General features: G+C 39.6%; 1 protein-coding gene across 2 annotated transcripts in view; it reads left to right on the top strand.

The window, feature by feature from the left end:
• The first annotated feature begins 5,881 nt into the window (after positions 1-5,881).
• NBEA (neurobeachin) overlaps positions 5,882-22,854 on the top strand; it is a 519,777-nt gene continuing 502,804 nt past the window's right edge. For both annotated transcript variants that reach the window (XM_062567111.1, XM_062567112.1), the window contains exon 1: positions 5,882-6,167. In XM_062567111.1, the coding sequence (XP_062423095.1) occupies positions 5,895-6,167 (273 nt within the window). In that variant the 5' untranslated portion in view covers positions 5,882-5,894. The remainder of the gene's footprint in view (positions 6,168-22,854) is intronic.

The raw sequence follows: 22,854 nt of genomic DNA, 5'->3' as shown, positions 1-22,854 counted from the left end.
CTTAGTATAGGGAACACTAGAGATGAGAGACTAATAAAACTTTTCTTAAGGTCCATACTGTTGTCCAGAAAATAGGTCCTCCGGTTTAGAAATCCTCATTGTACAAGAGCTAACAATATAGCCTGAAGTATTTACAGATCAAGATGACATGAAAATAGTAACAAAAATCAGTTATGGAGAGGTCTAACAAAGAGGTCACCTCAATATTAAAAACTACTGTAGTCATTTCAGGATTGAAAAGGTTCTTATAGTTAAGTATATATACAATGAAAAAGACAAAAAAATGGCTGAACTGATGAAGTAGCTCAAACTTTAAAGCAAGACTGGTGTATCAATCACAGAATAAATTCTTTCAGAGCCAAGAACGTAAGAGCTATGTGTTACCATAACAAATTGTGCTATTTTCTCTAACATCTTTGAATCCTGTTATTTACATGCATACCTTTTACTTCGATTACACCATAATACCATACCATAAAACTATTTCCATTTAACAAGAAATGACAATTGGGATACATATTTTCATTTAAAAATAAAAGAGTTATATTTAAATTATATTCAAGTGGTTCTGGTTACTGTAATTACTTCCAGGATTATCCCTTCATTTTACCCTAAAAGCTTATATTTAAGGAACTCTTAGTAGTAATATTTACAACAAACATAATGTCTATTTTCTTTTTACTAGATATAAAAATGTAAATTTAGTTTTAAGTACTATCAATTTCCTATAGATATTATTAGCTACAATATTTTTAATTCATAACTGAATTATGTGTATAATCTATTGCAATAAAAATCAAAATAACTTGGTGAACACATACTGGCTTCACATGCTTTACCATGATTGAGATGTTTATAATCTCCCTGGAAGGCCTGTTACAATGTTTTTGAAATTGCACAGAGTATGAGAAAACTTGCCTCTCACTGGAAGTACATACAAGATGATTTTAAAATTCATGTTTTTCTGTTTCAAGACTAAAGAACAGCAACTATAGAGAAAGCAAGTAGAAATTGTTTAAAGTTATAGTACCAAGGAAATTCTGAGTTTGGGTTTTACTTCTGCTTTAATGCACCCTGTCGTGGGGAAGTTTAAAAACAGTGAATGGAACTATTTGGTGCAATACATATACACAGCAGGGTAAGTTTAGATGCTGTTATAGCCTTTCAGTTTGTATTTCCTTGCTTTTCATTTTAAACTTACAAGAAATCCTACTTTTCAAGATAAAAGGGCTAATAGCACTTCCTGAGCCTGGCACAGGAACAAATCACATTACCCTTACTCATGAGAATAGTCTAATTAAACACAACAGGAGTCCTCATATGGACATGGTAAAGCAAGTGGTATTTTGATGCTAGTGTGGCAGATAAATGAAAATTCTCTCTTTTAAAAATAGCTCAGTCCTGATCTACGTAATCTATTTCAAAACATCATTATTTTTTCCCAAGACTTAGTGTAAAGCAAATATATATCTGTACCAAATAGCTTTATTCATTTAAGTAGATCCATTATTTGTAGCCAAGAGTCTGTCTTCTAGAACATTATTTGTAGCCAAGAGTCTGTCTTCTAGGATTTTTTTCCAACTCTTTGCAGCTTTTCACCCCCAAAATCTTCTGTACTACTGTTACAATAATTTATTTTATAACTCAAATAAGTACTGAGGTAAAACTTTAAACATTTGCTATTTTTATTTTCTTACCCATCCGTTTTGTTTATTGCAAGCACAGGAACACTGATATATGTGTTTTTCTTTGTTCTTTGGAGTTATAGCTGAGATCATCTTCTAGCATTTGTGGAGTACAGGCTGAGAAAATTTAGAAGATATCATGAAAGAAGCCTCCCATGTTCTATTACAAATAGTGGAAAGGTATGCTCTGGAGCAAAGGCATTGCTTTCTCTCAGTTCAATGGGGAACAACTGTTGTGAAAGGTACAGAAAGGGATGAGATCATATTCTGGCATTAGGTTTGTCTCTGTGAAGGATAGAGGAATGTGTAGAACAAAGCATCCTCCATTCACACTAACTCCTGCCACATCCAGTCCTGTGTCAATGACTGATCTTGCAAGCTGAATTGAAAATAGTTATAATCCATGCAAATATGGGTATTTGATACTGCAGAACACATTCCTGGACTAGGACCCAATCAGCCACTTCACAAATGGAACTGTCATTGACAAATTCACACTGTCTTTGTACTGAATATGTCAATATCAAGGAAAGGAGAGAAATAGTGCTTTTTTTTAAAAAAAAAAAAAAAAGAAATGAATCATTTTCTGTAGCATTTCTGGTATAAATACTGTTATTTTAATTTTCAGTCTGATGAGGTATTAGATTGGAAGAAAATAAACATCAGAGCTGTGATTAGTACAGGCTTGAGATCAGTATTACAGATTTGTTATTCTTTCAGAGTGCCAGTGCTCCAATAATGTTCACATGAATTGATGAATGGCTCACCTCAGTGAAAGTTTGCTTATCAAAAAAAAAACACTGTTGATTAGGGAAGACAGCTATTCTAAAGTGTTTCAGCTTAGAAAAACAATGAGAACATGATTCTGTAAAAATCTGTAAAACCAAATACATTTTTTTAAGAATTAAAGGAAACCTCTTATATTAAACATAATGTTGGGAATCCTTCCTAAGAGCTTTTCCTTATATGATGTACTGTATATTATTTCAGCAGACAAAAATGACTGCAGACACTTCATTTTAGTCCTAGTCCTAAAGTGGAAATCATATGATAAGGTAAGATTTCACAAATACAACTTCTAAACAAACTCAGGATTGCAACTTCAACAGAAATTCAATGTAGAGGAACGTATCAATAGTTGTGGATATACAGCCATGAACAGGTATTATCTCCAAATTTAGGTGCAAGTGTAAATCATGGAATCTTCTGATGAATCTTCCATGTGACACATAGAATGGATAACAAAACAGATATCAAGCCGTATTTTGTTTTCCCCATTTCCTAGGGAGAAGAAGCTGATGTGATTGTGCTAGTTGTCCATCTGTTCCACCACAAACACAGACAGCAACCTATTGACAAACTTCAAGAAAATTTAATGGTGGATCTCAATATTACAAAGTACTTCTGGGATTTGTAAAAGCTGATGAGTGGCTAGAAATGCAAATTAATATACCTACCAGTAGAAAAGCAATTGTAACCTAGCTGCTTACCCATTTATCAGGCAGCAGGCATCTGATGAAGTAGAACAAAAAATTGGTCAACCAATCAGCACATATGTAGCTTCCAACAAGCTATCCTATCTACAGCAACATGCCCTAGCCAAATAGATATGGAGATATGAACATTCAGTAAGAAATGCAACACTTCTAACAGCTAATACTCAACTCTCCCCTTTATTATTCCTGAGTTTAGCTTAAGGTTTCAGTTTTGTAAGAGGTATGTATTCTTGAACTTTCAGAAATATTTAAATGTATAACAAAATAACTTAAGCTTACACAAACTTGAGGACCTCCAAACTCTAAGTTACCAGACAGGATCTTAAGTACGAAAAACGTTTCTTTTTCAGATCAAGATGAAGATTTGTGGGCAGCCTAACTTAAACATATGCATAATTTGTTGGTTTGTATACTAAACTTAAAATTTCTATACATTCAAAAGTTTTACCTTTGGATTGGCTTTTTTGATTTTTATGGGAGATGGAGCAAAGTAAAACAAGTAATGGAGTCTTTCATTAACAATTCCAAGTTAAGGATTTCGCCTATGTTTTTTTTTTAGAAAATACTGTAAAAAGCTTCTGGAATAGGACTTACTTCTGTCAATGATAGAGACAGTAAGATCAATTGAAGCCATACTGTTCATCATCATCCACTAGCTGCAAGTTACTGCTGCCAGAGCTCACTCTAAGTGAAATACAATTGCAAGAGCTTCTCATCCACTACAGTCAAAAGTCTGTCTGGTTAACTCACATCTTTACGGATTTAAAATAAGATGGGTGACTTGGTACCAAGCACGTAAGAACTGCTTGTGTATTCAGTTTTGCTAGTTCTGCTCCAGTTTGCTGTTGTTAGTGGGAAAGGAACCTTCAAGCAGTATTGAAAGTGTATCTCTACCTCGAGTGACACAAAACTGCCAAAGCAAGGTGACAAATTGTAAAGGAATTGCCTTTCACAAAAACTTTTTGCTTTACATTTAAATGATTTGCCTAACAAACCATTTGGGTTTTCTCTCCACCTTTTGCAGCTTTCAGAAGTGTAGCTGGTTCTGTGATTCCCAGCTATCCACTGTCTTATTCATCGCTATACATCTGGGATATGTACACCATCAGCTACCTACACAGCTTGCAAACCCCAAGGAAATGTGACATGACATATTTACAAATATGTAAGCTAATGTACCTAATGGCAGAGAGCTGAGGTCTCAATCGAGCTTGGACGAGCTGCTCTAGTCCTGGAGGATGTAGTGACCAAGTCCTGCTGATTCACTGTGTTTATCCAGTTTTTCATCTAAAGCTTGCTACAGGGAAGACTAGCACTGTAGTCAGATCTTCCAATTTGGAGTTAAAGAAGAGACACGACGAATGGTATTCTGTGACCTGGGGACAGGATCTGTTTTAAAACTGAACCTTGTAGAGAGAGTCACTATGAAGCAAGACAGATGTTTCTGAGTAGGGGTGGATGAGGTCCAGCACAGACGGGAAAAATACATATAACTTTATTCAAACAATTATTGGCATAATTCGAGCTCCTTCAAAACATATCAAAGGAACTTCTATCTCTCTGCCGTAATGTAGGAGAGGCTTGAAATGGACCTCCTTGCCACGAGGCCTCACTGAAACCAAAGGGCTCAGTAAAACTCCTGTCGACTGGACGTCTCCGCACATAACAGCCCTGAGGAGCGCAAGCGCGGATATTGGCAAGACCTTCGGGAAGGCGACGCTCAACCCCTGCAGCCGGCAGCACACCAGCCACGGGGTGGGCGCAGCCCGGGGTTTCTCCCGTCCGTCCCCAAACCTACGAGGGGCACAGCTCAATCCCTAAAACCCTCCCTGCAGCTGGACCACCCCCAAACCTCCCTCAACTTGTACAGGCTCAACTTTCTAAAAAAAATATATAGAGATGTATATAGCACAAGGATCCCACCAGGGCACTTGGGACCCCGCGTGGGGGAAGGCGCGGGGGAGGCCGGAGGACGGGGCTGAGCCGGCTGGAGCGCGGCGCCGGGGGCCGAGGCCGCCTGCGCGGGGCGGCGCTGGGGCTCCGCGGCGGCGGCGGCCCAGGCCCGCGGCGGCGCGAAGGGCGCCCGCGGCGGCGGCGGCGGGCGGCGCGCTGCCCCCGCCCCCGGCCGGCAGGGGGCGCCCTGGCGCGGGCGGGCGAGCGGGCAGGCGCCACCTCGTCACTTCAGCCGGCGTTGCGTAACCTCCGCGGAGCGGCGCGCGGCGGCTCCGCGGCCCCGGCGCAGCCCGCTGCACCTGCTCACCTGTCTCGCGGCCGGCTGGGGGGGCCGCGGCCCGGCCACTCCCCCCCACGGGCTCGGCGCAGGCGCCCTAGCGGCTACCGCAGGCAGGGGGCGGCAACATGGCGGAGTGAGCGGCGGCGGTTTCGGCTCCACAACAACAGCGGCAGCGGCGATCGCTCGCGCCGCCGCCAGCTCCGCGCGCCGCTCGCCTCCGCCGCGCCGGCGGCGCCCGCTCCTCCCGCCCCTCCCGCCCCGCGGCGGGGAGGCGGCCCCGGCTGCGCAGGCTTCGGCTAACGGGGCATCGGCGCCCATAATAATCCCTCATTATAGCGGAGCCGGGGAGCGGCTCCTGGGACGGTGCCTGCGCCTCGGGCCGGCTCCCTGCGGCCCCGCCGGCTGCCACTGCGGTGGATGCTCGGCGCGGCCGGGCCGGGCGGGGAGGCGGCGGCAGGTGCCGCTAACGGCGAGGGGTAAATGGCGAGCGAGAAGCCGCTATCGGGGCCGGACCCGCAGCCCGCGGGACTCATCTCCGTCGGGGCCGGCGGCGGAGGCGGCGGCGGCGGCAGCGGCGTCGCGGTGATGGGGGAGCTGAGGGCGTCGGGCTCCGGGTCCGTCGTGCTCCCCGCCGGGATGATTAACCCGTCGGTGCCGATCCGCAATATCCGGATGAAATTTGCCGTGCTCATCGGACTCATCCAGGTCGGCGAGGTCAGCAACCGGGACATCGTGGAGACGGTGCTGAACCTGGTAAGCGCCCGGGCACCGCGCCCCGTTGACGCCCCGGCGGGCCGAGGCCCCCGGCAGCGCCCGCCTCCCCCCGGCGCTGCACCCCGCCCGGCCCTCCTGCGCCCCTCTTCCCCTCGCAGACCCCCGCCGCCCCTCGGTGTGCCCGTGCCCGGCGCGGCCCGCTGCTCCCCTCGTGGGGCGGGCGGGCGGCAGAGGCCCCGCAGCGCGCCCCGAACTCCGCGCAGGACCCCGGCTGGCGCGGCGCGGACAGGCCGCTCTGCCCCCTTCCCCGCGCCTCCCGCAGCGGGGAGCGTGTGCACTTAATAACGGAAAAATTAATAACGCGCGCACACACACAAAAATAACACGATTAAGTAATCTGCAACTTCGAGTTCTTGATGCTGCCCTGTAACCTGGTGACTTCTCCGTTGGAAGAAGAGTGGCGTGGATATAGTATCTGTTTTTAATTGCGAAAGATTTAAAACAGCAGCCTGAGCTGGTATCTCTTCTTAGTGGCTCAAATGTGTAAAGGGTTTAACCCTGTTAGCTCAGAGCTTTTTTTTTTTTTTTTTTTTTTTTTTTTTTTTTTCCTTTTTAATGTAGAGGAAAAGGGAGGAGAAGGGAGGGTTTTTTAAGGGTTTAATGCGCCTTAATGTCAGTAAGAGTTAGTTGTATTGCAGTATTGCACTGGGTTGCTTACGTCTTAATAATGTCATGCCTTCCAAAACACATTCTTGTTCCCAAAATAAGTGTTGCTAATTTTGTTAAAGGTCTGTGGATTGTAAAACGTTATTGGACGCTGGTAAATAGCTTGAAACAAGGAAAGGATACTAAAATGTAGCTCCTTAGTCATCTGCTCACTTCATGGAGTGAAAGAGTTACTGCAGGACTGTATGACTTAATGTTTTTGCGCTACCTACACCAAAGCCTGAGGAACCTACAGAAGCCAAATGAGTGGATCTAAAAATGAATCACTTTCAATTATGTGCAATTTTTTGCTGCTTCTGAATGCAAGATTTGCTGCAGCAAAGCTTTTGAAGCAGTTCAGTCAATGAAATAGCTTCTATTTTTGCGTATAAAATAGGATAGGAAAATGACTGCTCAAAACTGAATAGCAATTAATTGAAACTGCCTTTGTTTCAAATGAGTCTAACACTTCTAACCTATACTCATTTTATACAAAGTCATGCAGAGAATCTATCTTTCTTTCAAGCACTCTACGAGGACGTATTCCTCTATTTGTTTGACAGTTATTTGCATTTGACCTAGCACAGGCTGAATGGAAAAGCTGCAGCATGCAGAGAACTACATGGTTTGGTCAGATCATTTTAATATTTATAGCTTATATGGGTGCACAGAGTTAAAGCCCTAACAGTTCTGTGAATATGTCAAAATAATAATCTTGTAGATATTTCCCACTCTTCACTACAAGCTATTTGGCACCTAACTGAAAGATGATGTGTAAATAAATATTTTTGTACAAGTGTGGTACGTGTGGTACAAGTCATCATAACTTTATTGGATTATTACCCCTTTCTTTAAAAGTAGCACTCAAAATAAGGGAATGACACGTAGTTATTTCACTAAGTAACTTCATGTAGATCATGACCGATTAAAAAAAAATGTTTTGTCTTTCCCAATTTTCTCTCCTTTTGTTTTAGATACTGATATTTCAGCTTCTTTTATTTCCAGTTGTTAATACATCAGTAACAGGACTAACACTGGTTCGCTTCTTTAGGATTTTAGAATATATTTTGGTATTTGGAGGATGTAAAGTGCTTATTACAGTGCCTGGCTACAAGATCTAACTACTGATTACTTGCTATTGCTGAAATCTACGCTTCTATTTAAAAATAAATGCAAGGGTGTTTAACAGTGCTCTCAGCATCAGGAGACATACATGAATGTGAAACTGGTTGGGAAGCTGCAGCAGTAGCGTTGCATTCTGGATCAGTCGTTACTTAACAGATGGGGTCTAATATACAATAGTCTGTATTCCCACGGCGGGGAAAGGTTACATTGTGTCTTCTAATCTGTTTCTTCTCAGTGCAGTGCAGTGAATGTTTCAAACTTAGGCCTGTGTATTTGAAGTTTAATTTACTTGTATGCTAAACAAACCCAGTGAATATGGCAGATATGAAGCAAAGCTGAAGGCATATACATAAACTACTAAATGTTTTCTATATTGTGGATTTTAGTAGCAACTTTAAATAAAATGCAATTTTGTATTTTAGAGGCCTCCTTTTTGGAGGCTGGGGAGGAACTCCCCCCCCCCCCTTTTTATGCTTTACTATTTACGATTGACTTCTAATGCAGGTGTGATAATGATTGGACAATGCTTAAAGAGGTAATTTTAGTTTGATAATACAGTCTCTGGCAATAATAACCCCCATCTAGCCTGTATCACTTTGAATATGTAAGCCACTTGGTAGATTGTTTTTAGTTCCTGAATTTGATATGGCAGTAACTTGTAGTATTATCACATTTGTGATAGTATCACAAACTTTAATTTCTTTTTTTAATCATTATCTGAAATTTCTGCTGTCTTCTGTAAAGCTTAAATAAATCTCCTCTTTATTTGCTGCTGCTTGCAAAGCAGAGCAGGAAGAATGTCTGAAACAAAACTTTACTTCAGCTTGCCCTTGTTGTGGAGATACTCACTTTTCTTTCCTGGTAAGTTTTCCTCTGGGGTTTCTCTTTGCTAGTTTTCACTTGTAACCAATTGGTTTGGTGGCCACACATTATGGTCTCTGTCACAGCATTTCAGAGTTGTTTGTTGAGTTACCTTCTAATGCTGATGGACATAGTGATTTATTGTATTCCCCAAGTAATTAAGCACTTTCATCCAGTGTTCAAAATCTTTTTTCTATGTCTGATAGGTCCCTTGATTTTCAGCTTTTGCCAGACCTTAACAGTTGGATCAGTATTAGCTCAGGCAATGTTTTGTTCTTGTGTATGCTACCATTTTTATGGGATTAGTTGTTACTGTTGAGACTTTTCTTTTTCTTAGTGACACTTCTTCAGAAATTGTCTGCTCAGAATGGTGTTATACTGATATATTTATTTAATCTATTGCTAGAGCATGCTCTGCTAGTGTTGTTTATATTATTTTTTCATTGTTTAGCATTACAGTGTAAGACATACTGAGCAAGGGTTCAGCCCTTTCTGTGCCAGTGCCTGCAAACTGCTTACAGTTATCCTTAAAAAGACATAGCATATTTTGACCTTCATAGTATTAATGCTAGCAGTTCTGAGATCTGAAGGCTTTTTGATCGTAGTGTTCTAGAATATCATATTCTTTTTAATTTCTGGAAATTTGAGGGAACTCTTTGTCATATCATGCATTCCTCTCTGATGGTGTTTATATTGTTGGTGCTTTTTTTTTTTTTTGGGTGCTTGGATTTGAGGAGAATCCGCCAGGTTCTGAGATGTATATTCATTGGCCCTTGTGTACAAAGCATCAATTTGAAAAAGGCTTTCCTTGCAAACTATGTAATCCTTTAATTGCTCTTAGTGATTGCTCTTTTGAGGTAGTTTGACACCAATCCCATGAATTTACTAATGAGCAGGCCTTCCTTCTGAACAACTCTGTCAGTTTTTGTTAGGGTGCTGTCAAGGATGTTATTGCTGTGGTAGATGTGCTTGTTGTTATTCTCCGTAGTCCTTTGGCTTCTTTTTGCTGTTGTGTACTCCTGATATGTGTTAGACTGATGTTTAAAATGAAGGTTTGCACCATGTGCTCCAGCAAATGTGGTACCAAGTTGGAACTGGGTCAGTCTGTCCATCTACATTGTTTGACCTCAAGTGTTTGACTTCAGGTACGTATTTTTGTTATTTCCCAGTTCAGAATTTTAACACAGTTTTACTTAGTTGATCTGTACTGTATCGCCAATGGTCTCTTCTTTTATTGTTTTTACTCTCTTGCTTCCTTAATTTTCTCCTTTTTCAATATTTTATTGATACTGAAGGAAAAGAAAATCCTAAGATGTTTTTAACTGTGTATGTCCAGTTTTTATCAAATATGATTACTGAATTGCATTGTTTCCAAAATTTGTTTCTCTATTCTAATTTGAATTTCTTAGAGGTTTTGATTTTGAGTTTTGTAGTGCTGATTCTATGGGAGTGCAAAATAGGAAACAACAGCAGGCCAACTGAAACTGAAAAAGTGTAACTGCTGCTGACACATGCTGGTCATTTTGCCTATGCATCTTGAATAGATGATGTGATGCAGATTTGAACAGATTTCAAATTGATGCAAGTGTAGCTGAGCAGTGTTCTCTTTGTGCAATCTGGAAAACTTTTTGTTTTATATATACATGTTTGTCAGGCAAGAGAGTGCTTATAAGAAGTAGGTCAAACACCAGGCACAGTTCAAAAAGTCCCTTGCTGTTCTTGTAGACTTCAGCCCACACTTCCGCCTAGCTCTTTTCATTTTCTTGGCTGTAACATCCTACTTCAGTGTTAGTCACCCATCACAAGAGGTAAGCCATTTTTTAGTGTTCTGTCACACTCCACTTTACAGGAATGACATTTGCTGCTTGAGAGCAAATGGATTGGATTATGTGAGAGATCCTTACGGCCCAACAGTCTTTCTGTGGAAATGGTCATGAAGAAGAGTGAAAGGGGGCATATGTAAGACTGATCTTTCCTTTGGTGCTTCTCTTACTCAAAAAGCTGCTGAGGGAGTTTCTGAACTCCCATTGGGTTGTGATATTTGGAGTTTTGAATCCACTTACTCTTGGCTGCTGCAACATCCTATGGCAGTGCTCTGTCAATTGTGTTGTGTGGGGAGGAAAAATGCTTTTAGTCATTGGATGCTATTTTGCTCTGAGAAAGAGTGGGTCATAAGACCTTTAACAGCTGTCTTATGGCCTCTGTTCTTCCTGGGGAACTAGCTTTGCAGGCTCAAGAACTTAAACGTCCACCTAGAAAATGGAATTTCCTATAGTTGTAATACAATTCTCTGCTGGTGGACAGTATTATTCAGAAAAGTAAAGTTTGAGAGAATTTTAATGGTGTTTTATTTATTTATTTTTAAGTAATATGGATTACTTAAATGGAAGTGACAGTTCTTGTCCAAGTTACTATGTATCCCACTGGTCACTTTTTCTCCTGCTCATGTCTTCACACTGCTCTGTATCTGGAAGTGACAGTAGAAGGTACCAGATTCCTATGAAGATGGCAGCGTCCATTGTTAGAGATAGCATTCCATGGGCAGTGACTTAAGAATACTGTGGCATTTCTCATTATCTCATACTTTTGTGGAAAACTTTCAAAGATTTTCCTGAAATCAGACCAGTGAGTGAACTACAACAGTAGCAGAATTATAATATTAATTTAATTTCTTCTAATATTTCTGATTGCTTTAAGTTTTTTTTTTTTTTTTTTTTTTTTTTTTTTTTTTTTTAATCTAATCTTTGACAGTAGGTGTTTAAGGGTAGGAGGTTTTTCTCAATCCTTGTATCAGTTATAAAGCTCTAGAGAGATCTCAGCAAGTGCCTTGGAATCTGTTGTAGTTTTGGTATGATGGATTGATATGTTTCTATAGGTGATAACTTTTCTAAATCTGTCATGATGCATGTACCACTGAGTATTTTTTATCACTTAACTCTGAACAGCTGTTTTCTTCTTAAGTATACGTCTTAAGTCTTCTTTACAAGATTCTAGTTCATGGATTGTAAGGGAAATGAATACCGTGAATACATTTTTTTTCTTTCTGTGTCACATCAAAAGAATGAAGTTCTGAGGTAGCATCTGTAAAACACCTCAACTCTTTCCCCCTACCCCTGCCTGAGACTCTACCTAAGTTTTTTCCCTTTGGATCAAGCAAAGGGTTAGCAGCTTTCACTATCAAGATGCCATTTTTACAAAATGGTGAGCTTGTTCCACCTATAAACCATGTGTTTTGTAAGACTAAGTGTTTAGTGTGTAACTAAGCATACAGCTGCTCTTTCTGTTCCCTTCCATATTTTCTACTCACTCCTTCCTCCTTGGGTTTCAGATCATTACTAAAGGGTGTAGAAGTCGAGGAGCATGGCTCAATCCGTTCATGAGGTTGATGTCTAGGTGGTTATGATGCAGTTTTTCTTTCATATTAATATGTTTCATTTCCACTCATACTTATCAAATATATGAATCACTGTGCTTAACTACATGCTTTAAAACCAAAACCGTGTAATTACCTCTGAATTTCTACTGAAGAGTCTATTCACCCATTCCCTTTTGCAAGACACCATACTGAATATAGTCAGTGAAATGAAATAAAATCTATAATTGGATTGGTAGCAAAACCAAGGCTGTTAATATTCATAGAATCACAGAATGGTTGAGGTTGCAAGGGACCTCTGGAGATCATCTAGTCCAAACCCCTGCTCAGGCAGGGTCACCTAAAGCACATTGGACAGGGTTGCATCCAGGCGGGCCTTCAATATCTCCAGAGAAGGAGACTCCACAACCTCTCTGGGCAATCTCTTCCGGTATTCTTTCACCCTCATAGTAAGGAAGTTTTTTGTACACTCACACAGAACTTTGTGTTTCAGTTTGTACCTGTTGCCTATTGTCCTGTCAGTAGGCACCACTGAAAAGAGTCCAGATGTACTCCAGATGTGGCCTTAGTGGGGCCTGAGTAGAGCAGGAGGATCTACTGGACCTCATCCTCATCAGAGGATGACCTGCTGGTAACATTTTTCCTAATGCACCCCAGGATACCATGGCCTTCCGGGCCACAAGGGCACATTGCTGACTCATAGTCAACTTGTCATCCATCAGGATTCCCAGGTCCTTCTCTGCAGAGCTGCTCTCCAGAAGGTCAGCCCCCACCTTGTACTGGTGCCTAGGGTTATTTTTCCCTAGGTGCAGGACTCTGCACTTGCCCTCGTTGAACCTCATGAGATTCCTCTCTGCCCAATTCTCCAGCCTGTCCAGGTCTCTCTGAATGGCAGCACAGTGCTCTGGGGCATCAGCCATTACTCCCAGCTTGGTATGGTCAGCAAACTTGCTGCGGAGGCACTCTGTCTCCTCATCCAAGTCATTGATGAAAAAGTTGAACAAGATGGGACTCAGTACTGAGCCGTGGGGAACACTGCTAGCTACAGGCCTCCAACTAGACTCTGCACCACTGATGATGACCCTCTGAGCCTTTCAGCCAGTTTTCAGTTCAGTACTGATCGATATTATGGCTTTTCACAGCTTTGTTAACTTCATAAACTATCTGCCCAATTTTAAGTCAACTTCTTAATCTTATCTATTTATTACTTGGCACTTCACTTTTTTATTTCTATATCTTAGTCTGTCCTAAATAAGACCATCATAACAATTTCACTTTTGTTGCTTTCCAGTTAATACAGCACTTAATAGCTTTGCTCACAGAACAATATCGTTGCAGCAACTGTGTAAGTTGATATGTGTCTGATTACCAAAGAATCAGTATAATAGTGTCCACTAATGTCGATGATGTTCCATTAATTTTTATTACAGAATTTGATCCTTATTGCCATTTTTATTTTTGAGTGATCCTATCCTGGTGTCTTATTAATTGTTGCATAGAACCTTTAAGCTCTCTTTATGTGTGAGCCAAATATAGAACTCACTTTTATAATCACAAGCAGCAGATCTTTCAAAATACCATTTTTGAATTTGACATGTACCTACCACTTCTTGCCTCTAAAGGTTTGGCTTGCGTGTAGTATGAATGATACAGCATTTACTACATAATACTGAGCATAATGATAGTTAACAATAAAAATATTCGATTCTTTGCAGTGATTAACATATCACTTCCTTAATTTTACAAATATCAGTTTCAACTATAGAACTAAGATGGATTTTTAACTATTTGAACTGTAGTTTCATAACTTCAAAATTAGGAAGACAGTTAATTGCATTCATCTCGTAAAGCAGGATTATTTGTTATCTGTGATTAATCAGATATGGTGTTTCTCTATCTGATAAGTCTCTGCTTTTTTGCTGTCTGGCAGTTTATGTGCTTCAAAGCACCTTGGAAGGTGCTTGGACTATTACATGGAAAACAATAGTCTTCAGAAAATAAGTAAGTCTAAGTAGTTTCTGTATTACAGAGATTTGTACCAGTAATGTCAATTCATTTATATTAGTGTAATTCAATGATGTAGATATCCTGCATTAATATAAAATTGGGTTGCATCAGTGAAATTGTTCCAACTTAAAGCTTCACTGAAAGCTTGCATAAATATGACTACTGCTTATGCTATTCTGTAACTTACTCACAAATGATTGAGTTCTGTATTTGGAAAATGATGCTTCTTTGGCTTTTTTGTTTACAGTTGGAAGGACTTTTTTTTTAACTATTTAGACTAGATATTAGTTTTTTAAATTAACTGAAGAATGAGATAGGGCAAGGTACTCATCTGTAAGTGAAATTGTTATTCTTCTGAGTGCATTTAATCATGCTTTCTGGTACCTCATAGCTTATGTAGTAATGGGCCAGAGTAGAAAGAGAGCAGGAAATAATCAAACTCCTGATTAAAGCTTTCTAAACTGTAGTACCAGCAGTATAGTGTTGTAATCATTTTTACATTATCTCACTTTTTCTGGTCTCTTATGTTTTGAATATTCTAGGACAAATAGTAACATAAAATTTTTCTAACTACTATTGACTTTTAACTCTAAGTTGGCTGTTTAAGAGCCAGTTAAACACCTTTTCATTTTTTCCCTCACTTCTTTTGTAAAGAGAAAATGTTTTGAATATCTGTAAATACAAATATGAATTTTTGAAACAATGTCTGTTGATTCGCAAAGTAGCCTGTACAAACCTACTGAAATGAAGACTCTCTCATGATACAGAAGCATGGAGAACTGTAAGGTATGTCTTTATCAATGACCGTGAAATACAGGTTAAAGCTGGGATTCAAAGTTGAAGGAGTGAGTGAGTAAATCTGCGTTGTTGTCACTTAGGTTCTTGAATACAGCCTCAAATTGTTCATTAAAAGCATGCAGACTTCTTCGTAATTCTGGAAGATAGTCATGCTAACTGCCTCTAATCTCGGAATGAGTTGGTGAAGCCAAAGTATTGAATTAGTGAGCAGCCCCACTTAAACTGCTCATCCCTGACCAATCACAGTTTGCCTTCCCCCTTTTGCAACTGTGTGGCTTACTCTGTCAATAAATATTTCTACATCTAACTGTGAGCTAAAAATCTTTCTACGTCACTTTTAGTCTTAGTGCGTTGCATTTTTAAAAAATATGTAACTGAAATCAGGGGTGTGCTCCTGCTTAAAGCTGAACTTGTGGTTTTTGTAGCTGGCAGAATAGGAAAGCTGTCTTCCTTCTTCTGGAGGATGTGTATCAAAATGTGACTGAGGAACTCTGTGTAGCTAACGAGTATCTCCATACTGTGAGCAAATGTACCTGAAGATTGGGAAAGATTAAAGCAGTAGATCCAAAAGAAGATCTTGAAAAGCATAGCTTGAGCTAACATGCTGAGGGTGTTATGTGGGGAGAATGAAATTCTCAATTGACCTAGCACCTTTGCAAAGGGAGATGAGCTGAGACTGTTGCTTTGCGTGGAGTTGGAATGTTGAGGGAGTGGGACAAAAGCTATTGCCTGAAATCAAAAGAAGAAGCCAGTTTTGTAGGAAGGAGAGCAGCTCTGTCCCCTCTGAATACTGCATTGTGGGTTTGTCCAGTTACAGAAGATGGAGAGAGATAAAGAACAATCTTACTAAGTGGAGTTTTGTGCTTTCATAGCTGATGTCTTCTGCTGTTCCCCTTTGAAAGAAGGGAATTTACTAAGGCCTTATGACTTTCTAGTGTCCTCAGCTCCATATACAAAACTACATTTGCGTTTGTCTTTAATTTGATGAATCTTTACACTGAGAAGAGTCTGAAAAATTCAAAGGCAGAGATGTAGAACTTTGTAGAAATCGCTGTTTAAAAAATGAAAAAAACTACTGAAGTAAGACTTCTCAGACTTAATCTGTCAAGTACAGAACTATAAAATCACTCAATTTTACTGTTAGCATGGTCTGCTAAGCCATACAATAATCAGCAAAATTTTAGTTTTACTTTTCAGTTTTATTTTTAAATATGTTGTTCTTCAGTGATACTTAGCTGGAAGTATATGTGGAATATTTCTGGCCCTGATAAATACAAAACTGAAATGATACACCAGTCAGGTGAACATGTGGATGCTGAGAAACTCACACCTGTCAATATTTTGTGCAGTCCTTTTTGTAGCAGTTTTCCAAAATTAAAACAAAGTAGTATAATTGTTTAGTTTTTGAACTGGGTCCATAATTATGTTACAGCATCAAATATATACATTGATGATCAGAAATAGTTTTTGACCTTAAGATATAACTGACACAGTCATGCTTGGAAGTTCTCATATTGTAATTTTTAATAAATCATCCAATTTGAGAGCTTAAATTTACTCAGTTTAAGATTTAGAAACCAAGGCACTTCCAAAATTGGACCTGCACACTAATTAATAAAAAAATCTGTCTATAGTGGTTTGTGAAAGAACTGGGATTGTGTGTGGTATTGTAGCAAGAGCTGTGGAGCAGGATCGAGAACTCAAACAAAAGGGATTGTTGTTAGCTTGATTTTTACGTGTTTAGCAGGATTGTAAGCCTGTATATGTTTTCTCCGTGAGCCAGAAATTCACTGAAGAGCTAACATAATACTACTGATGAGTTAATATTGGCACTCTCTCTTTCCCTTCTGTTTCTCCAGTGAAACCCATAGCTTTGGTACATGGTAAGGTGTGGTGTCAGTGATTCGTATCTGTGATCGTTTGCTACTTGGCTGTTAATATTCACATGATGAATTGCCATAAGAAATATGCCGTAAAAATAGCCATGGAAATATTTGTGTAAGACTACTTTTGACTCAGAGTCTTCCGGCAAGATGTTCTGGAGATAAAAGCTACTTCAATCTTCTGTAGTTCTTTGGCCCTATGGAGGTTTGTAGGCCTCCTACTCCATGTACTCCATGAAGTAACAGGAGTCTTTTATTTGCCTTTTCTTCTATGTCTTCAGCTATGGCATGTACAAGTCCAGAAAACTTTCTTCCAGAGAGTCCAGAGTATCCTTCATCAGTTTTATCTTTTTTTTTGTTTGTTTTAAGTAGCTTTCAAGTGAAGGGTTTCCTCATCTGCCCTGCACTCCATGGAGCCTGCACTCTCTCCTGTGATACTTCAGAGAACATTATTTAAACATTATGTGAATACAGAAATGGACAGAAAAGGAGAAACTGCTAGAATTGTGTATTGTTTAGGGCAACATTGAATTAAATCCCTCTGAAAAGAAGCGTAAACACAATCTCTTAGGCTCACGTGACTTTTTTTTTTTTTTTCAACAAAACTATGTTAATCCCTTTCCTCACCTGTCTCTCCATCCTTATTTGTGGCACTTATGTAATGAACTCCTCCTGCAATATCATTTTCAGAGCACTACTGTAAGCTAGCAGAATCACAGACATTTCATTGAAATGCACAGTAGTTGAAGTTGGAAGGGACCTGTGGCGGTCTCTAGACTGACCCACCTATGCAAAGCAGGATCAACTACAGCAGGTTGCTCGGAGCCTTGTCTGGTTGGGTTTTGAATATCTTTGAGGATGGAGATTTCCTCAGTCGATCTGGACAACTTGTTCAATGTTTGACCACCCTCACAGTAAATAAGATACTTACCTGTAAGTGGAATTTCCTATGCCCATTGCCTCTTGTCCTGTCACTGGGCACTGAAAAAAGACTGGCTCTGTTGCCTGCACTTGCTGTCAAGTATCTGGGAAGCCTTTTAATTATAGCAACCTTTTACTTCATCTCACAATATGAGCTGCAACATCTACTCACGAATAATCCAGTCAATATTGCTATGCCTAACCCAAAAGAGGACAATTTGCACCACATGCATCCAGGAAACAAAACAGACGGCTATGAACCGCAGCAGCAAATGTTTACTTTTCATCCGTTGTGCCTGCTCATTTTTAGATAGCCTTGGATGAAACACAGAAACCTGACAGTGTCTATAAGTTCTGGAAATCACAGCTATGGTTGTAAGTGAGCTTTATTTCTTATATTTCAAAAATTTAAAAGATAGCTACATTCAATATTCTGCTGAAAATACATGATGATGATAATGAATTGCTTAATACTGAATTAGTGAAACTTTGTGGCTCAAAATACACAATATAAACATTATTTTCCGTAGCTGATTGGCATGAATTGGACTCAAACTAGAAAAGCTGTTAGCACAGATCTCAAAGTTATGATGCTTGATATCAGTATGTATGTGGGGGGAAACCCACAGCTGTGGCTCCATACTGGAAGATAGTATTGCGTTTTACATCCATTTTGTTGAGAAGAATAGATTAATGACTCTTATATCTAATCTTTACAGATAAAATGTTTGATATCAGTGGTTTGTATTGCATATGAATACATGTAACTTAGAAACTGTAATATATTAAGCAAAGAGGATCTTGTAATAAAATGATGAAATCCAATTTTAATAGGTCATCTTATACAAAGAAAATGCTTTTGTTCTAAGTAACTTGTACAAGAATAAGCACGTTATGACCGGAATGATGCGTAGGCATAGTCACTGAGATGGAGTTAGTCTTTGATAGTTGACACAGATACAATATTTGTCATTTTAAAGGTAATGCTCACTGAATAGGAGTTAATACTGTCTTTTAAACAGACTGTTCTTCAGCAAGTATGGCTTTCAGTCTACATTTATAGCTATTAGATGAAATGAATACGCAAGTTGTTCCCAGTCCTTGCAGTTTTTGTGTGTTTCCTTATTACTAGTTTAAGAGGTTCATGTAACAAGAAGAAAATCATTATAATAAAAATGCTTACATGTAAAAATTGAGATGTATTTGCTCTGTTGGATGTCCTGGTTCAGATTAAAAGGAAAAAAAAAAGTCCATAATCCTTTTTCTCACTTGAAAGTGTAGTTTAGTAAGCAAGACATCACTTTCTCAGAAATACAAGAACTCAGACTAGTGCAAAACATTTATGTATTAAGAGCCTTTGGTCTAACTATAAGCAGCAAGCAAAAGGAAGGGTGAGAAAGGGAAGAAAAGTATCAGCTGAGCGGGGCTGTGCCCTGTAAGATGATGCCTTTTAGGCTGTCAAAGATGATAGTTCCCATGTTGAACCTGTTCTTAAAAGTATCAGCACAAAAAGTGTAAGTTAATAAAGTTATAGTTACTTAGGCTGAATTTAGCTGTTAAGAAATGATACCACTGAAAGGAAACTTTATGCTAAAGCACACTAACTAAAATCAAGAGTGGAAAACCCTGAGTGTGAAAATGTTATCTTTTAAATGATGCAACTATGCCTGCTTGCCTGGATTTAAATGATGCAACTCTGCCTGCCTGCCTGGATTTGCAAAGACCTAGGAATAATTGATTATATAGCATTTGATTCTCTTTTGAGGTGTTTGAGGGAATTTCACCATCTGTTAAAGCCAGAGGCTAAGCCTGCATATGGGCATTGGAATACTTAAATGTTGTTTTACTTTTTATGACATTTTAACGAATTTTCCTTTCAAAACTGAACTTACAGCAGTTAAGACGTTTCAGAGCATATGCTTTTTCTGAGTTTTAAGAAAGCCAGAGGCGCTAGAAAATAGGCCACATTTGGGGTCATTGTCACAGCTTTGGTTTGTGGTCCCAGCCCCAGCTGCAAACCCTGTAATTGAGTTTTACTCCTGTACTACTTAGGACATAATTGGCTTCTCATCTTATTTTAGATCTGTCAGTCTCTATTTTATCCAAAATTCACTTCCCCCCTCAAAAAAGTAGCACACAGAAAATAATTTATTTTGACCAAGATTAATCTTAAATGTGTCTTGTACCCCAAACTGATACTATCCAGATGTGCAGAAAAAGCCATAAAAGGTTTGAAGTGTTGATATGATCTAAATCATTTTTGGGAGGTCAGGGGAATTTCAGGAACACCTTGTTTAAATTATCTGAATATATCTTGTGTGTTCTTTGTGGAATTTCAGTAGATTTTCAGTGTGTTCTTAGTAAGCAGAGTGGTTAAGCTAGTCTCAACCTGAACTAAACTGGTGCCTCTCTATTTAAGTATAAATAAATAAAGCAGTATGTCTGAACTGGCTGTAAGCCATGCCCCTAAAAGATTTTTCTTGTGTATACATTTTATAATTTTGTTTTCTAAGTTGTTGAGGTGACTACATACTCCAGAGCACAAGCAAGACGTGATACAAGCTGTCATGACAGTGCAACCAATTTAATTTAATTGGATAGTTTTGATTTTAATTTTCTTTAAGAAATATTCAAGTTTTTTGGAAGGAATTGTTTGTAGTTTAAAAACAGATCCTAACTGAATAAAAACTCAGTTGTTTCTATTTACTTAGAAAACAGAAATCTACTTAAATAGTGTGTACTTAGTGTAGCAAGATGGAATCTTTAAAACACTGCTGAAAGGATACTGAGGTATCGTTAAAAATTAATACTTGCAGCCAAGAGAGTTATTAAGGAAAACAGCATTTTGCAGTAACTGTTAATATATTTTGGTACTGATATAGTGTAAGTTATATCTTGATGTCTTGATCTGTGTTAAGTTTCCATTGTACTATTTTTAATTGCAGATATTTTAATCTTTTCATACTACTGCAAATTAAGAGCAACCATTCTAGGTCAATAGGTTTTTACTGTAAGTGAGAACAAAAAGTTGAAGTCTTTTACTATTGTAGACCTTTTTTTTTTTTTTTTTTTTTTTTTGTACAACTTATCTGGCTGATCTTTGGGGAGTAAAATGTCATTTTATAAAACTTTGCACAGACATTGTCTGGGATTATTCCCCTGGATGAGGGGACAGAGTGCCTCCTCAGCAAGTTGGCTGATGATACCAAGCTGGGAGGAGTGGCTGACACACCTGCGGGCTGTGCTGCCATTCAGAGAGACCTGGACAGGCTGGAGAGTTGGGTGGAGAGGAACCTCCTGAGGTTCAACAAGGGCAAGTGCAGAGTCCTGCACCTAGGGAGGAACAACCCCATGCACCAGTACAAGGTGGAGGCTGACCTTGTGGAGAGCAGCTCTGCAGAGAAGGACCTGGGAGTGCTGGTGGATGACAGGTTGAGCATGAGCCAGGAATGTGCCCTTGTGGCCAAGAAGGCCACTGGTCTCCTGGGGTGCATTAAGGAAGAATGTTGCCAGCAGGTCAAGGGAGGTGATCCTGCCCCTCTACTCAGCTCTGGTGAGGCCTCATCTCAAGTCCTGTGTCCAGTTCTGGCCTCCTCACTACAAGAGAGACATGGAGCTACTGGAGAGAGTCCAGCGTAGGACTACAAAGGTGATCAGAGGGCTGGAGCATCTGCCCTGCTGGTGACCTGCAGGTGACCCTGCTTGAGCAGGGGTGTTGGACTAGATGATCTCTGGAGGTCCCTTCCAACCTTACCGATTCTATGATTTTAATTCAGTAGGTGGTAACTTGGACTTTGAGGGGCTTGAGTTTCTGGGAGCTCAGTGCTTATGTAGTTCTGGCCTTGGAGGTGTTGGCTGTGTTTAAATGATGGAAACATTTCCAAATGCAGTTATTAAAGAGGTCCTGAAAACCTGAGTTAAATATTTTCCTTTCTAGTTGTAAGCAGAATTAGTTTCATGCAGAAATTGGTCAATGTCCAATACAACTCCTTTCTGTGGATTCTTTCAAAAAACAGCTGGCTTAGCTGTTTTGCAACTTTTGCAATGTGTGAATTTTCTTAATGTGGTTGGCATTTGCAGTGGTGAGCTGTATTAGACAAAATGTGATTGATCCTTCCAAGTGATAAACAGTATTTAGTTATCCATACTGGCTTTCCTAGATGCGTCGCCCTTTCTGGTATGCCCAGTTGATAGCGACTTGTGTCAAGTACTGGCCATGGGGTGTAGCTGTGCAGTAACTTTGCTGCTTCCTCAGAAGAGATGGTTTCGCTCTCCTGGAATCTGCTTTTTCTCATAGGCTCTTGCCTGCAGATTCTGTGGGGATTTTTCTTGGTATCTCTCCCTACACATGTGAAGCTATTTAGAGATCTTTTGGGGGACAGTGTCACCAGTAAATGGCTTATGTTAAACTTACTTTGTCATAATCCCTCATTCTATATCCACTGCAATGTGGATAGAAGTATTTAACTTCCATACTGTGGTCTCAGAACTTGCATCTTGTAGGATTTGTATTGTATTTACATTGTGCTTTTTGAGTCATGGACGGAACAGATAGAAAACTAACAATTCCTCTTGAAAGATTTTGTAGCAGTTGAGATGTTTGAGCCTACTGGGGAGTATTGTAATTAAGTGTGCATTAAGGAGGTAATTAAATGTTTTCTTTTTCAAGTCTATCAGACACCTACTATTATTTGAAATTCACTTATAAAGGAGAAAACTGTAATTTATTTGTTATGAGGGTTCAATAGTAAGTTAAAAATAGAATTAAAAACAAATAGAAACTTCTTAAGTTTACATTGGTTCTGTAAACTTTAGTTCAAAATGCACCTACCTAGCTTTTAGTTAGAACTCACACAATAGCCATGCCATAATACTGTGGTGCCTATTTAACTGGAAGGCTTTTTGTAATTTTCTTTTAGAAGAAAGGATCAGGGCATTGTTTGAACTTTTGCTTCTTATCGCTGTCATGCTTTGGTTGAGTGCTAGAGACTAGCATGTATGCATTTTACCCAGAAATATTTGCTTGTCTTATCTGTATTTGGTAGTTATACCA

Source organism: Rhea pennata, chromosome 1 (genome assembly GCF_028389875.1).
Source record: "Rhea pennata isolate bPtePen1 chromosome 1, bPtePen1.pri, whole genome shotgun sequence".
In the NCBI taxonomy this organism is placed as follows: Eukaryota; Metazoa; Chordata; class Aves; order Rheiformes; family Rheidae; genus Rhea; species Rhea pennata.
Note: the sequence above shows the minus strand (reverse complement) of the source record. Positions and strands in the feature narration are given on the sequence as shown.